The 17,474-nt window shown below is 41.2% G+C and overlaps 1 protein-coding gene across 1 annotated transcript; it reads left to right on the top strand.

The window, feature by feature from the left end:
• Window positions 1-538: 538 nt before the first annotated feature.
• Window positions 539-17,084, top strand: CEP15 (centrosomal protein 15). Its single transcript, XM_010589704.3, has 5 exons — window positions 539-578; window positions 1,960-2,043; window positions 3,744-3,867; window positions 13,965-14,039; window positions 16,312-17,084. Exons 2-5 carry the CDS (start codon window positions 1,991-1,993, stop codon window positions 16,432-16,434), a joined length of 375 nt encoding a protein of 124 aa, XP_010588006.1. The 5' UTR covers window positions 539-578; window positions 1,960-1,990; the 3' UTR covers window positions 16,435-17,084.
• The last annotated feature ends 390 nt before the right edge of the window (window positions 17,085-17,474 follow it).

The raw sequence follows: 17,474 nt of genomic DNA, 5'->3' as shown, positions 1-17,474 counted from the left end.
GCTCAGCGGCCCAATGATTAAGAGCTCTGCTATTAAACAAAAGGTCGGCAGTTTGAACCAGGCGCTCCTTGGAAACTCTATGGGGCAGTTCTACTCTGTCCTATAGGGTTGCCATGAGTCGGAATGGACTCCATAGCAGCAGGCTTGGGTTTTTTGGGGTTGAGTACACGTAAAGTCCGTTCAAACGCTTTGGACATGGTTGAAGAGTCTTCCCCTACAACACTCTGCTGCGACATTCCAGCTTAGAAAAACGAGTTTCACTCTCTGAAGCCGTTTTGACACACGCAGACCTATCTTTAAAAGGCCCTGTAATCCAGCTATTATCAAACGGACTTCTCGAGGGCTTGCAGCGACGCTTGCAGGTCACCTTCCCTCACTCTCCACCTCCAGCTCCAGTCAGGCAGCGGACTCACTGGGCGCCCCAGCTGGACACCGCCTTTTATAGCGACGTGACGACGACGTGATGACGCCACGGTGTGCGGCGCCTGCGCAGAGGCGGCGGCGCGATGACGCGCAGGCCTGCGCGGAGGCCCCAGCCCCGCAGTCACCGGTGCGCTCTCCGAGGAGTCCCGGGGTTGGTGAGTCCACCGGGCGGAGCGGGGAATCGGGGCCCCGCTGTCCCCAGGAGCGCAGTGCTGCAGCCCCGGCGGGGAGGACGCTGTCGAGGCTGAGGGGTTCCTACGCCCTTGGGGTCTACGCGGGGCGGGGGGGCGAGGAGCCCGACGCGGAGCCCTCTGGCTTCGCTTCAGTAGGCGGAGTCCGCCGTGGGGTTTGCCTGCCGGGCTGCTGGCAGGGGCAACAGGGAGAAAGTTAACCTGGGCTAGCGGCCCCGGCCCTCCCCAGTGCGGGCAGTAGTCACCTCCTCGTAAAAGGAAAGCGGGCGGGAGGCGGGGGACGGGCCTGCAGGGATCCCGGCAGCAAACACGTGAACAGACGCCAGTCGGGGCTGCTGTCCTCGGTGCTGAACAAGCCCGTCTACCAGCGCTGGGCGCGCGGACCGTTAGGAGACCAAGCCACGACTCATAGCGACCCTAGAGCACAGAGCTGCCCCATAGGGTTTCCAAGGAGCGGCCGGTGGATTCGAACTGAAGACCTTTTGGTTAGCACTGAGCTCTTAATCACTGCCCCGCCAGGGCTCCATTGGTAGACACTCGTGTTTAATTTCATAAAATTGAGGACTGTCCGTGCTTAATTCCAGAACGGAACTTAGTTCTCCTGTCTTTTTCTCTCTGGGGGCAGGCTCCTTCACCATTTGCACCCGGGCTCAGGGCCTTCAAAGCCTTTTGATAGACCTCAATCTGTATTGACCCGGGCTCTTCAGCCAAGGTGAACTCGCTCCAGGTGCAGTGTGTGCCATGAAAACAGCATTCTCTCACCTCCCCAAACAAAGTGCTCAACAGATGAAGTGAAGTGAAGGGAGTAATTGTGTTTTTCCGCACCGTTACACTTGAAAAATACTCTCCTGTTTACAAGAGAGATGGTAGAACTGGGCAGCCTTCCAATAAAGGAAAGACCATGAGTTTCCAGTTGGTTCTCATACTTGTTTGCCTTTCTGTGTGTGTGTGTGCACATACATAAGGGATGGTTTTCCTGTGTTGAATTTTACGAGTGGATTTTTTTTTCTTTCTGTTGATTCAATAAAGTGTTTACTAGTCTTAGTACCAGCTGCTTGTTTGTTCTGAATTCTGATTAAGGTTAGAGTGTGGAAAAAGGAGGAGAAAACGTGAAGTATGTTGAATTTACCTAAGTCTGAGTGTTCTGGATTGCATCTGGCATACCTAAAACTATGTATCATGAATAAAAATGTGTTTAAATGAATTCCTTCATTTTATCCATTATTACATCTTAAGTTTTATTTTCTCTTCTGAGAGAACCAATGGGTTGAGGTACTAAAATTATCAGATGTTGCAAAGCTGAGGACACATGGTAGAAGCAACTTTAAATGTTTTTATTATTTAGCAGGAAGCTTATAACTCTGCTTTGATTAAAGATGATCCCCTTGTTTGCTCAAGAAGTTCGCCTTTCTAAAAGACATGAAAAAGTGTAAGTTTTTGTTTTTCTTTTCAGGATAATCTAATTATATAAATGCTGTTGACTCTATGAGTGAAACATCGTGTGCACAGAAGATTTAAAAATCCAAAAGCTATTTGTATTTTGATTTTCTCACACTCGAGTTGGTACATTTTGGTATCTGGGACTGTTAACTGTCTCTTAAAAATAACAAAGATTAAAAGGTATAAATATGTTGTATATCTTTTTACTTTTCACTGTTAATAAAAAAATGAAACCTGTTGTCGTTGAGTCAATTCTGACTCATAGTGACCCTACAGGACAGAGTAGAACCGCACCATAGGGTTTCCAAGGAGCCGCTGGTGGATTCGAACTGCTGACCTTTTGGTTAGTGGCCTGAGCTCTTAACCACTGTGCCACCAGAGTTCCTTAAACACCTACAGCACCCAGTATTCCTAGGCAGTCTCCCATCCAAGTTTCACTATTAACAACTAGATTAATTCCCCCCTCCCCCTGCTCCCCCCCCCCCCCCGCAGGCTCCACACTGATGTTTAATAGGTTTATCTAAACCTTTTATTTAGGGCCTACTTCATAGGTGTGTGGCCTGTTCAGTCACAGGCCCTGCACTTGGTAGGGCCTGGCATTTGGCGCAGTGCTCTAATGTCACCATCTAATTTCTGAGCAAGTATATCTGCTCCCCTCCCCTCATTTTCATTTTGCAGTGGGCCCTGCAGTTTATGTAGCCAGTCCTGCTCTGACAGGTAATAGGAACCTTCCCCTTCTCTACCTCACCTGGGCTCTCATGCTTTCCTTGTCTTTAATTACCAGGACGTCTTCCTTGGCCTTCTGTTTCCCTTACAGACATTACTGCCGGAAGACCTGGGTTTTTAGTTGCACCCTCAAGAACAGCCCTATGAAACAATGTTTCTTGAGTACCTGCACAAATGTTTGAGAAATGGTTAGACTGTTAACGTATACCACTGATGCATTTTTATCACTTGACATTTTTTTATTCATCATTTAAGAGGACCAAAATCTTGTAGAACAAATATTTGAACAGTGAGAAACTTTTAAAGTATATTATATGCAACAAATTAATTTGACAATCACTCTGACGTTTCACATCTTTCTTCAATCGCTGTTTCACCTTGCTGGGAGCCTACATACATACATACAGCCAGCCTCTCACTCATCTAGCCAACCATCATATTTCTCTTGGAAAAAGAAGAAAAATATTTTTATTGCTTCTTCAAACATATGGAAGTTTAGCACAATTCTAAATGTGTAACATGAGATTCAGGGGTACTGAAGTGTTAAGCAGAAGGTTTCGTATAGCAAGTTATATCAATGTACATGTGTGGGGAGGTATATATAAGTATGTGTACAAAGAGATATGTATTACAGTTTGCATTTTCACCAAAAGTTAAAACATATCTTCAACACCCTAAAATCATTTCAGAATACCAGAGAGACTAAAAAAACAGAACGGCATGAACTTATAGTATATACAAAGAATATGCTAATGAAAATAACTTTACTCACTGATTTAAGACTTACTGAACTTAGTTCATCTGAGTAAGTTTTTCCTCATCTTTTTAATTGATGGAGTACATGGTTTTCAAAATAAGTTGGACTTGGAGTAAGGTACAATTAAAAAATTACTTTTTTATATAGGAGAGGCAATAAAGTGTTTCCTTTTTTGTTAACTTTATTTAATCTTCATTTTTTTCTAGAGTATCACAAAGATTAATGTTACTTCAACAAATGAAGAATAAATATGGAGATCAAAACACAGACAAGGCATCTCAGAGTCAAGCAGCTGAGACTGCTTATAAAAGGAACCTTAGTCTTTTAAACGTAAGTTTCCATGAGTTTAGAATGGAGATTTTATCAGCTTTCTGAAAACATGAATTTCATAATTTTGATTTATATAAAGTTTTTGTTCTGCATAATAAATAAAATTAATGAAACAATATTTTTAAACCCATTTTAGTTGGATGAATAGTCTGCATAAACTAAATGTGTTAAATCGGTCAGAAAATCAATGATTACAGAAGGATTTTAAGGTCACCTTGTGTAAGAAGTAAGAAATAGAAGATGTAGCTTTCCATCTTCCATCTTCTTTTATTTGATGGGCAATCTTAAAAGACCATAAAGTAACCGTAACGTATTTAAATCCAACTCTTAACTATTTAACGTCATAAAAATAAAGAAAATTTGATTTTGCCCTATTGCGGCCACAGTCAACACACAGAATTCAAATCTGAGATAACATGTTTCCCAAATCCCTTTTGATGGTGACAGAGGAGGTGGTCAAAGTGTAGGATTGTGCGGGGCTTCCCCATTTGGCCGATGCGCCCATTTGGAGAAAAATCATCTGTGTAACGTTTTTGGCCGCTTGCTCTACTTTGCTTCCAGAATTGTATGGCTTCATCCATAATTAAAACCCTAAAGTTTGCTTCCACTCAAGCTTCCAAGAGATCCTATGACTAAAACAGTTGGTAGTAAGACTATATCATTTAAGTTATAAAGCAATGTTTTCAGTTTTTATTGTTAAATATTTTCATCGATAGGCATAATATAGTTATCTTCCCTCCTCAGTAAAGAATAAAGGGAGAGGAAAATTCAGTTCTCTTCTCAGCTTCTGGCAGTTTGATCCACAGTAATTTAAGTCACAGCCATAGTGCTACCAAAGCATTCTATATTGCCATATGTCTTACTTGCCCAATGGCGTTTGCAATATTTATTTTTAAATGGAAATACATAGGATAATTTGGAATTTGCCATGAAAAGCCAGAAAAACCAAATGAGAGAGCTTGAATACTAGCTCTCTGCAGCCAGTGATATTTGGTTTTCAAGTGTCTTCCTTTTAATTAGCAAGTATTTGATGGATGCCTGGAGGTCCCTTACTGTTGAGCTAGCTCTAGGCAGAAAGTGGAGAAACCAAACTAACTGTAAACCAGTGTTCTTGACATCAAGGAGCCTACAGGCGTAGTTGTTGACCTAAGGTTGTCACACACAAAATACGAGACCTTATGTGATCAAATGTTAAATAGCACGTTACAGACTCAGTGTTACAGGAATACAAATAAAAAGATCTTTGAGAGCTAGAATATTCTAAGAGGCCTCAGAGAGGAGAGGAGGCTTGCACTGTATCTGAGCAGGCAGAAGACAAGGCGAGCATTCCATAGGATTCTTTCAGGATAGCCAAGACCAGCAGAATGAGTGGCTCTGCTAATGTCCATGGGACAGTGCTAACTGACCAGGAAAGTCACAGGAACAAGGTTGGATATGTATTGTGGGGCCATACTAAGAAGGTGAGCCTTGATATGTAGAAATAATATAATACTGACAGTGTTGGGGCAGAAGAAGAACATAGATTTATATAAGAAAGATACACGGGGGTATTTAAGGAACCTTCACTGGCTATTTGAATGCAAGGCGATTTCATGAGTGATGAAGCAAGCTGGGTGGCTAAGAAATCACTGTCATATCTACAAGGAAGCTAATGAACCTGATGTCAGGTCATGAGGAACTTCGGTTTAGTGTGGAATTTTTTCCCTGATTATCTAAGCAATATATTCTCATTGTAAAAAATCTGAAAGGGTAAAGACGACTAAATAGCACAATCTACCCATCATTCCTCCTATCACAAATATTGTATATTTCCTTTCCTCCCTTTAATAAATGTTTACTGAACACCTACTACAGGCCAGGAAAAATGCTTGCTTCTAGGAGTGAAGCCTCTTCCCTGTCTTTTTTTTTTTTTTTAACGTTCTTCCAATTATTTTATATGCAATTTTTTTTATCCTGCTTTTTCTATAATTTTTAAAAAATGATGCAGAATAGATTCAATGGTAGTTAACAAAAAGGCCTTGAAAATCCTGTGGAGCACATTTGCAATCTGCACACATGAGGTCACCATGAGTCAGAATCGACTCCAGGGCAGCTAACAACAATGACCAAAAAGTCATTTTGGAAGTGAAATCATTAGCACTTGGTTAGGGAGTGTTAAGTTGGTTGGCAGACTTTAAGAACAGTATTTTGCCCACAGAATCCTTCAGTATTGCAACTCAAGGCTTGAATTTTTTCTACAGTTCCTTCAACTTGAGAAATGCCAAGCACGTTCTTCCCTTTTGGTTTTCTAACACCAGGATTCTATGGGCAAAATACTGAACAATGCCAGAAGCATCAAAAGAAGATGGAAGGAATACACAGAGTCACTGTACCAAAAAGAACTGGTCAATGTTCAGCCATTTCCAGAGGTAGCATATGATCAGGAACGGAAGGTACTGAAGGAAGAAGTCCAAGCTGCACTGAAGGAACTGGCAAAAAACAAGGCTTCAGGAATTGACAGAAGACCAATTGAGATGTTTCCACAAATGGATACAGCACTGAAAGTGCTGGCTCATCTATGCTAAAAAAATTGGAAGACAGCTACCTGGCCAACCGGCTGGAAGAGATTCATATTTATGCCTATTCCCAGGAAAGGTGATCCCACTGAACGAGGAAATTATAGGACAACATCATTAGTGTCACAGGCAAGTACAATTTTCCTGCAGATCATTTCTGAAGCTCATTCAAAGAGGCTGCAGCCGTCTATTGACAGGGAGCTGCCAGAAATTCAGGCCAATTCAGAAGACAACGTGAAGCCAGGGATACCATTGCTGATGTTAGGTGGATCCTGGCTCTACACAGAAAATGCCAGAAAGATGTTTACCTGTGTTTTATTGACTATGCAAAGACATTTGACTGTGGATCATAACAAATTTTATGGATAACACTGGGAAAAACAGGAATTCCAGAACACTTTAATTGTGTTCATGAAGAACCTGGACATAGATCAAGAGGCAGCTGTTCGAACAGAACAAGGGGCTACTGTATGGTTTAAAGTCAGGAAAGGTGTGCATCAGGGTTTTATTCTTTCACCATACCTACTCAATCTGTATGCTGAGCAAATAATCCAAGAAGCTGGACTATATAAAGAAAAATAGGGCATCAGGATTGAAGGAAGACTCTAACAACCTGCAGATGATACAACCTTGCTTGCTTAAAGAGGACTTGAAGCACTTACTGAGGAAGATCAGAGACCTTCAGTATCGATTACACCTCAATGTAAAGAAAACAGAAATCCTCAAACTGGACCAATAAGACCCTCAATGAGATGGATTGATATGGTGGCTGCAATAATGGGCTCAAGCATAACAAGAATTGTGAGGATGATATAGGACCAGGCAATGTTTTGTTTTGTCGTATATAGGGTCACTGAGTCTGAAGGGCACCTAATAACAACAACAGAATTTAAGAAGCATCTAGACTGGATTACTTTAGGTTCTAATCTATAGGTTAGATTACTTACATTAGATTCAGTTCTAATCTAAAGGTTTAGATTAGACTCTAATGGTAAAAATTAGATTAGATTCTCATCTACAGTGCCCCACCCCAGTACCTCTGCTTTTTTGAGCATAAAAACTTTTTTCCAAAGATGTAAAATGGATAAATATGGACCTTTCTGGTATAAAGTTCTCCTTCAGGCTTTCCCTGCCTGCCCTGCTGTGGTCCTAGGAATACTGTGTGAAAACCACTGATCTAGGTTAATCTCTTAATTCAGAGACAGGGAAACCACAATATTAATGCTCCTTATCAAGAACAGATGAAGTTACATCTGGAATGTGTACTTAAGAAGTACAGAGTGCACTTTAAAAATGGTTCCATTGGGGCTTGGAAGGGTTCCCTGTAAAGTTAGTAACCAGATAAGCGGGAGCTCTATCACCGTTCGTTATCTGACCTCATTTACATCTTCTGACCAATGTTTTGAACACTCAACAGAAACGTGCTTTAGCTTTTGGAAAGGAAGAGAGAACACTAGCATTTTCTAATGATGTGATGACATAGTAAGACCAAAGTTGTTTTAAAACTAGCACAAGTTGAGTAAAATTAACAGATAAAAAGTAAACGTAGAAAAATCGATAGCAAGCCTATGTATATAGCTGGAAAATATAAGAGATCACATTCATATTAGCAATACAATGATAAAATAATTGAGAATGCACTTAACAAAGGATATGCATAATCACTGTAAAGACAATTACTGCATTTAAATGGGAGATTTAAAAGAAAATTTAAATAGAGATATATGCCTTAATGCTGGCTGAGATTATGTCTTAAACCAGTTTTCACAAACTTATCTTTAGATTGAATAAAATTCCAACAAAATTTACAGAGAACTCAATACAATTTCTCTAAGTTCACTTGAAAAATAAACAAGACTATCAAAGAATGTTTTTTTAAAAGAGAAGGAAAAAGGAAGAGAGTAACCCTATCAGATACTAAACACCAAAAAACCAAACCCATTGCTGTTGAGTTCATTCTGACTCATAGTGACCCTATAGGACAGAGTAGAACTGCCCCATAGAGTTTCCAAGGAGCGCCTGGTGGATTTGAACTGCTGACCTTTTGCTTAACAGCTGTAGCACTTAACCACTATGCCACCCGGGTTTCCTATAAGATATCAGAACATATTAGTACATAAATGGATATGAGAAGTGAGAAATCAGTCAGGTTCACAAAAATTTTGCTTTGGTCGTTAAAAATCATGAAGGACAGTGGACTTTGAAAACACAGGCTGAATGACTTTTCCGATTAATATAAATAAAATGAAACTTATCTGCCTTTTCAAACAATTAACATGACTGGTATAGAAGAGGAAGGCAGGATTTTATTTCTATAAATATTTCTATGATATAAGCTGTCATCCATCCCAAATTTAGTTTTACCCAGAAAGGCAACTTGGGGTTAACACACGCCATCTCATGACGTAGCTGGACAAACAGTAAGGTGAGAAAGAATGGGAAAGTGCTGTGGAGATTAGAGATACAAGGCTTCCACTGAGAAGCGCCCTGGAAGCCCTCCTGGCAAGGTGGCAGGTAAGCCGGGCTTTCAACCAGCTGCCACCGAGGAGGGCCAATGACTGACAGGACATGTATCTCCACTTGCCGCCATAGGTTTCTCGCTTTCTCCAGTTCACCAAAGGCACAGCGATAGAGTAAGTTTCACAGATGCTTAAGTGTGCCTTGTACCAATGAGCCTGTAACTCATACTTTATTATCTTACTTTTTCTGTCTCAGAAACTGGCCTTCTAGCAGAAGGCTTAAAACAAGTTTGGCCAGAGTTGGGCTCAGTATATACATAAAGTGAGATGGAGAATGTTGGGTTGGGGGTGGAGGCGGGGTGGGCAAGGAGGCAAGATGGCCACAGCACAGGACATTTTTGAGTTCCTATTTTACCCTTCCTAATTATGAGCAGCCTTACTTAAACACAGGCATCTGAAACCTGCTATATTTTATTCCTTCTCATTTAATTGCTAACTATTTATATGAAAGATATGGCGGTCTGCTTCCGTCAGGATTTACAGCCTCCGAAACCCTAGGGGATTGCTACGAGTTGGAATCAACTCGGCAGCAGTGGGTATCTCGGCGGCAGTGGGTATTTCTGTGAAAAGAAATTCCCCCTCGTCAATTACGTTTAAGTATCGTTTATATGGGAAAATGCATGGTAAGTACTAGATTCTTTCCCTTTCTTTACTTTGTAAAATAATAGGCTGGTCCTCTAGCATCTTGCAGAGGTGACCAATGAGCTGTGTGTGTGCTTAATATACCTGGAATTTGAAATGTTTCGATCCATTGCAACTTCTATTCTTCCTGATGCTCAAGTTGTCCCATCTTCACCAAATGGGAGCCTGCAGAAGGTGGCTCCTGAATGTCTTTGACATGATGCTGACAGCTTTTGATAGTTTCTTTTCTTTCTAGTGTGTTTAGATCTTTCAGACTCACTGTGTGCATTTGCTGCCCAGACCTAAAATGATCCCGTGCTCCAAAGAGCCCTGGATCCTTTTTGTGGTCGCTTATTGCACTTTTTTTTTTTTTAACAAAGAAAATACATCAAGAGTTCATATTGGTATTTCTAGTTCAAATATAGGATTGCAAGGTTTTAACTTAAAATCATCTCTCTTGTCCCTCTATCTTCTTTTCCTCACACCAAAAACCTCATTTCTCTAAGAATTTTCCAACACCAGCATAACTATTTACTTTATCCTGATATAGACATCACTAGCACCAACATCATTACTGAAAATCATTTTCATTTCGATGATTTTTGCAATTCTTTTTGTCCTTAGGGTGCACCCGACTACAAATGTTGGATCAAAAAGCTGGGTTCTCCGAGACCACTTGATACAGTTCTCTGTGGGGTTATGCCATCAACTCAGTTAGCAGTTAATTTATTTCATTTTGTTTTCAATTTTTAAGATTGTATTTTTATTTGTTCTATAAATACACAAAGATGTAAACAGTCTAGTGCAGATCTGTAAAACAAGGTATAGTCAGGAAGTCTAGCTTCTCTCTCCTCTCTTCCCTTCTGCCTCCCTCCCCCTGGGTAACTTTTTGTTTTTTTTTTGAGTTTTTGTCTTATACTCAGGAAACTTTGACGCCTTTGCACTTATTCATTTTTGAATACAGGCAGTGCCCAGGTTATAAAGGAACCCGTTCCTGAGTGTGCCCTCATGTGGGATTTGTAGGTGTGTCGGGACAGGTGCACCCGGTTTCCATTTAGCCTTACTTCAATGCAAGAGAAGGCGGGAAGCCTTTTCAGTGATTTAAATGTTGCGTGTGCAGCGAGTGAAGGTGATTGCAATAAGGAGTTTGTTTTGAGTTGGGGTTGTTTCAAACGTTTCAAAGAGAGGGCAAATTTACGTTACATGAAAGGGCAAGGACGAGTTGCCCCTAAGACAGACGTTGGTACCTGGGGACTTCCTATGCATTTAAGTGCCTACCACATGCCGTGAACTTCAGTTGATACATTGATGCGTAGAGGTTGTGTGGACATCGTCCTTACGTTCTAGCAGCTTGGAGCCCTGGTGGCACAGTGGTTAAGAGCTTGACTGCTAACCAAAAGGTTGGCAGTTCGAATCCATTTAGCAGCTTTTTGGAAACCCTATGGGACAGTTCTACTCTGTCTTATAGGGTCACTATGAGTCAGAATCCACCTGAAGGCAACCGGTTTGGGGTTTTTTTGTTGTTGGTGTTTTCTAGCAGATAATGATCAAAGGGAAGGTTTTTATATGGAAGTATTGGGATTGGAGAGGAGATCTCAGCACATGACTTTTTGTGCCCGTATTTCATCTTTCCAAATCATGAGTGTATTCATTTAATTACAAGGTTCCAAGGCCACTCCAAACGGGCACGTTGTCCTAACGGGGAAGCCCCACACAATCATACATTTTGACTACTTTCTCCGTCGTCATAAAAGGGATTTGGGAAATACATTATCTTAGGTTTGAATTCTCTGTGTTGACTGTGGCCCCAGTAGGGCAAAATCAACTTGTTACACAAGGCGGAGGTTAAACTGCAGAGATTTTCCAATCAGGATAAGGAATTTAGACATCATTCTCTATGTACTAGGTCTCTATTATTTGTTTTTAATCTAAGGAAGGACATATTTAAAGTAGTTCTTCAGGAAGACTAGTGAATCCCATGTTAGGTATTGATCAAAGTGGAGTAAGATGTCGTCTACTCACGAGTGAGGGCTCAACAAGTATTTGCTGAAAGAATGAATATAATAAGGGCATAGCATTGGAAGTGGAGACCCTGGGGGGCACAAATGGCTAAGGCAACTGAAAGGTTGGCAGTTCAGACCCACCCAGAGTGCCTCGGAAGACAGGCCTAGTAATCTGCTTCTGAAAGCACAGCCTTGAAAACCCTATGGAGTGCACTTCTACTCTGCACATACGGGGCTTGCCACGAATTGGAATCGACTCAATGGCAAGCAACGACAGCAGCACTGGAAATGAAATGGAAAAGACTAGAAGAAGCATCTTGAAGAACAATCCTGTAGAGCTCTGACATTTAAAACGGCAGGGGTTAAGGAGTTGGATATGGAGAATACAGCATAGGTATCTAGGTGAATACAGTCCCCACCAACAGTAAGACATTAAGTAGGGAGAATATTAGCTTAGTTTTAGTTAGTTAGGCTGAGAAGTAAGGACTATGAAGAAAAGTCAGCCAGCCCTATAGTAATAGTTAGCTGAAGACAGAGAAGCAATCTTGGAGGGAGGAAAGGTAAAAACATGGGGACAGATGCCACAAATCTTAAGAAAGCCCACACTTAGGAGCAAGGAGAGAAAAGAGGAGCCAGCTAAGGAGAAAGAAAAGTAGGAGTCAGAAAGATGAAAAAACAAAAAAGTCTAAGAAAGTGAAATATCACTTAAGCTCAAAAAGAAGTTCTTAGAAGGGTGATAATCCGCTGTCAAAATGCTGCAGAGATGACAGTCAAGTTTCTAACTATGGCCTACTTTCCCAGGCCACATATCCCAACTTCTCTCCGCTCTTCCATAAGGTATTTTCTGGTCTTCAAGAAAAATGCTTCCAATATTGCCTACTTGCTAGTGGCACCTAGATCTGCCACTTGCAGTAACTTCGTAACTGTTCTCAGAATAACGGTATCATTGGGGTTGTGGTTATTCTATTTGTGTTCTGGTTCTGACTTATAAACATAAATCTTTTTCCTAGGACCTTGTAAAATCTCAACGCAATCACAGAATACTTTGGCTTCTGTATCTTATTTGGCATCGGCATCAAGAGCTCTTTAGCATGTGTCTCCTCTGTAAACTCCTGATATAGGGTTGACCCTCTGCTAGAGGGGCTTTTTATCCCTAAATTGATGGGGGTTTTTTCCCCTTCAGATTACCTCCTTCTAGACAGCAGGTGCGTCAATGGTTGTACAACTTTGGGGAGTCCCTTCAGGGAATTTCCTGTTTTTCCCTTTTACGTTTCACACCCATTCCTTGCTCCCGCCACTGCCATCTGCTGCCTCTTTTCTCCTGTTCAGCTTTGGCGTCTTCACACCCCACTCCCACGTCCCTTCCCAGCTCCCTCCGTCTGTCCAACAGGCCTGTACTTGGACTGCTCCAGTGCTTGTGCAAGGATCAAAGAGCCTTCTCTTTTCTACCAACTCACTGAGCTCAAACGAGACAGAATTTACACAGCCATTAACCAAGGTCTCTGTGAACTTGACATACATGAGAAATAAACAGAACACAGGTGATTTTGGGGAGCTTATTTATGAAATAGGGCACAAATGCCTCAGTAACAAGCAGAGCCCTGCATTTCTGGGCATGAACTTCATGCATGTGCCAAGGTAAACTCTTTACCAGGATATGAATTAAATTTACTCTTGAATTTTTACAACCATAAGAGAAAATACACTGAATGTCATCAGCTGAGTGATAACACCACCTATCAATTATACTGTTTTACACTACCTAAATTTCCTGTTGAAATTATCTTAGAAATCTAGTACTAAAAATTTCGACAGTATAGTGGAAAGGCTCTTGTCAGGGACTGAGCTACCTCTTTGAATTTTCTTTTTAACATGTGGAAAATTTCTGTAAGTATGATATATAAAAGTGGAACTTTGAATAAATGTCACATATACCATTAACACACAGTTTCATAATCTGGGGAGACTGGAACTCTTCACTTTTAAGGCTAGCACAGTGTAGGTCTGAGTGTCTGTTTCAGTATCTGAATATTTGGCTTTTATCTTTGTGACTTTTTAGGTAATTTCAGAGCTAAGTGCATGCTCTGAGCAGTTGTACAGGAAGCTCTTTTGGCAAGAATTACTGGCATTTACTGGCTATTTAAAGTGAAAAGACAGAACTTAGAAGTACCACCACCCCATCTATTTTAAAATAAGCCCTGCACTTTCTACTTTCAAACTGGGGTAACCCACCAGTGATCAGTTCTCCTACCTGAGCGCCCCTCCCCCTCTACTCACGTAGTATATTCGGAGAGTATTTAAAGTGAGAGACTTGGGACACAGACCCTATCAGTACAGGTGTCACGTCTGTATGTTTATGTAAATACACTTCCTCTTTAAAAATCTATTGTCTCTTACAGGATATAGAAGCAGCAGCAAAGTCTCTACAGACCAGGATTCACCCACTTCCACGGCCTGAGGTGGTTTCTCTTGAGGTGAGAATCTTAAAAGTAAAAAGAGAGCCCCTGTCATTGCGTTCTAAATCAAGCAATGGTTATGTGTAGTTCCACTCAGTAACACATGGGGTTGCCGTGAGTCAGAATCCATTGACAGCACAAGGCAACAAGTGTGTATTTCTCAGATTTACTGATCCACTAAGATAGGGTGTGTCTGCTTGATCTTCATACATCCACAATTATATGCTTCATGCATAGAGGGTAAACGATAACTATCGTGATTGAAAATTATTTTTTATCAAGTGGAAATTTCACAAAGACCCCAGTGTCTTTTCACCTCGTCGGCTGAAAGCAAGTACCCTGTTAAACCACAACCGACAATACGCACTGACGCTGAAGATGACAGCACACCTAACCGACGGGTGTTCCCTGCTGGAAAAGCTCAGTCCCTTCACCAGAAATTTAGCCAAAGCCATTTAAGTGTGTATCATCATGCAGCATACCGTGGCTTTTGCCTGTTTTATTTTGCGCAGTTCAAGAAGAGATTGGGAATTAGTTGGCAAAAAATAAACCATATTTGGTGTATGATTGTGTTTGTGAATGACTGTGAACTTACTACATAAAGAATACTTTGAGCTTTATTTTTAATGACCTTTCCCAAATACAATTTTGCTTCCTGCCTAACCTGGGAGATGAAGACTCAAAATTAAAGGAAGAGAATTTGCCCCTCAATTTTCTGTGTCATCTAAAGTAATAAGAAAAGTCAGTGGTCAAGGACTGAAAACACTTTGGTACAAAGTTGTGCCTTGGACGTCTTTTTCTTTGTTGCATTCCCCAAGACCTGACGCTGGAGTGTTGAGGGCCCACCCAGTAAGGGTTAGTCCAGCTGTGAATGGCTGAGAAGCCCTAGTTGGTATTTTTCTTAGCTAGCCTTGCACAGCAGGATGGCCCTTATTGAAGCATGCCAGGCTGTGGGCTGTTTCTCCGACCACAGGCCTAGTTGTGGGGACATGTAGAGTCCCTCGCCATTTCCTGCTCTCAGAACGCTGTACCTTCTTAATGCCCATCGTGAGTAAGTACGTGCTCCTAGTGCTGTCAGATCCTTTGGCTGAATTTCCCAAAATGAGGTCAGAAGTGATGATCTAATAGAAAATGCACTTGCTTTTGGCAGTTTGGTTTTATTTCACATCCTTAGGGCAGTATCTCAAGAAACCAGCAAAGCTCCTATACACAGTATGGTGACGCTCACATGCTCCTGTAGCCTGTGATCACTGGAAGTCAGGCCAGTAATATGGCATCTCAACATTCAAGTTGTTTGTATTGAAAATGGTTAGATGATACTGACACAGTGAAATAAACCTGGGACAGCTGGAACTCAGTGGGACTGCCTTGTCTTTCCAGGACTCCCAAGTCTTCCACCTTTGACAAAGCGCAGCCTTACCACTTTTCTATCACTCATTTTAGTGGGAAATGTTTGCGTTTTACTTCTGTGACAGGTTCCTGCCTTACACAGGTTCCACTTTCACAGGTTTTATCATATTATTCTCTTATCATAAAAAAAAGAATTAGGAAGAAATTATGATTTGTTATACCAGGTGTCCTTCTAAAAGACATAGTAGATCCATATTTTTACTATTTTCCCTACACTATTAAACCCACTGTCGTCAAGTCGATTCCGACTCATAGCGACCCTATAGGACAGGGTAGCGTTTCCCAGGAGCATTTCCCAGGAGCGCCTGGCGGCTTTGAGCTGTCCACCTCTTGGTCAGCAGCTGTAGCGCTTAACCACCACGCCACCAGGGTTTCCAAATTTAGGGAGCAACATACTAACTAGATCAGTTCCTGATCTCATCCTGGGTGAAATCTTTTGATGTTAATTCTGAAACGTGTTCATGTTTAATCATTTAATTATAATAATTGTAGTATGGGTAATCATTTGGTGTAGGATCTGAAACACTAAACAAAAACATTTGATTGTTGTAAAGCCACAAACGATACTACTGGCAGTAATCCCAAGGTTGGCCACAAGAGGGCGTGTAAAATCACAATAACACCCCCAATTTGTAATTCTGCCAGCCTCTGGTTTTACACAGAAATTTGAAAATTAACACTAGTAAGTAGCCAGATTTTTTTCTAAAATTAACATAAAATGTTCTGCAGAGGAAGTACATTCTACATATATATGTGCGTGCCTGTGTGTGAGTGTGTGTGTGTGTACATACACACGAGTGAATAAACATTCAGACTATTATGAAGAGCCAAGTTCGATTGCTTGATATGCTTTCTTTACTTTTGGATTTTTTTCCCCCAGGCTCGTTACTGGGCATCAGTAAAAGAATATATTCCCAAATGGGAACAGTTTCTTTTGGGAAAAGCACCATATCCTATTGGTGCTGAAAATCAAAATGAAGCAGAAAAAGAAGTACAGCAATAATGTCTTCGCATGCTGTTTCAAAAAACCTGTTTAGTAAAGCTTAATATCAAAGAACATGCAGGTGATTTCAGGGACTTTGGGAATCAAATACCTCCACATGGCTCTGTTAACTCTGAACTGACAACGAAAAGAAGAGGACGTACTGGAAGGCCTCAGGTTATCACTGAGAGACCTACTACCATTTCAAGATGATGAATTTGCTTTCTGCCAAACCCATGGACGCATTAAGAACTAATACTGAAAGCTGGCCTACTTACTAATTAAATGGTCAAATGAGTGCTGTGTGTGTCGCTTAAAAACTCATTTACAGTTATTCTCATCTAAACTGTGAATATTGGTTGTCAGTTCTGATTTTAAGTTTTCTAGGGTCTTTATTTTCCAATTATTTTACTATGGGAGGAGGCACAGGATCAAGATGGTTGTTTGCAAATATAGTTTCTTCTAATAAATGAAAAGACGATGGCCTTTAACTGTTTCAGTTGAAGAAAATCTATCAGAAAATAGGTTCATAAGATTTTGAATCTCGCAGATAATCACACCTCTAAAAGTTCTGGGGAAGGACTGAGAGTCCTGTTAGTAGCCCGTTGTGGGAGGGCTCCGGCTTCGCCTTGAACAAGGGTACCTGTTAGAGCCGGGAATGTTTACTGGACTTTAACTTGGTTTTTAAGGATTGCCATCCCTATGAAGACAAATAATAGCCCCCCCCTCATCTTTTCATCTCTAAACGTTCCCCCCCTCCCCCCGCTCTTTATTTCTAAAACAGTTGTCAGGAGGTTTTGGGTCACAACCCTAACCAGCTTTAGTTCACCTGTTTGAGCATTATGTATATATATAAACACGTACACACACATACATACTTTTATAAACCGAAACTCATTGCCATCAAGTTGGTTCTGACTCATAGCGACCCTACAGGACAAAGTAGAACTGCCCCATAGGGTTTCCAAGGAGTGGCTCATGGATTTGAACTGCCAGCCTTTTGGTTAGCAGCAGAGCCCTTAACCACTGCACCACCAGGGCTCAGATACACACACACAGCC

Source organism: Loxodonta africana, chromosome 22 (genome assembly GCF_030014295.1).
Source record: "Loxodonta africana isolate mLoxAfr1 chromosome 22, mLoxAfr1.hap2, whole genome shotgun sequence".
Classification (NCBI taxonomy): Eukaryota; Metazoa; Chordata; class Mammalia; order Proboscidea; family Elephantidae; genus Loxodonta; species Loxodonta africana.
The sequence above is the reverse complement of the archived record's forward strand: the minus strand, read 5'-3'. Positions and strand labels throughout refer to the sequence as shown.

Coding starts and splice junctions, on each gene's coding strand:
- CEP15 (XM_010589704.3), top strand. CDS start 1,991: ATGATCCCCTTGTTTGCTCAAGAAGTTCGCCTTTCTAAAAGACATGAA. Junction 2,044..3,743: donor TCTAAAAGACATGAAAAAGT/GTAAGTTTTTGT, acceptor ATTTTTTTCTAG/AGTATCACAAAGATTAATGT. Junction 14,040..16,311: donor CTGAGGTGGTTTCTCTTGAG/GTGAGAATCTTA, acceptor TTTTTCCCCCAG/GCTCGTTACTGGGCATCAGT.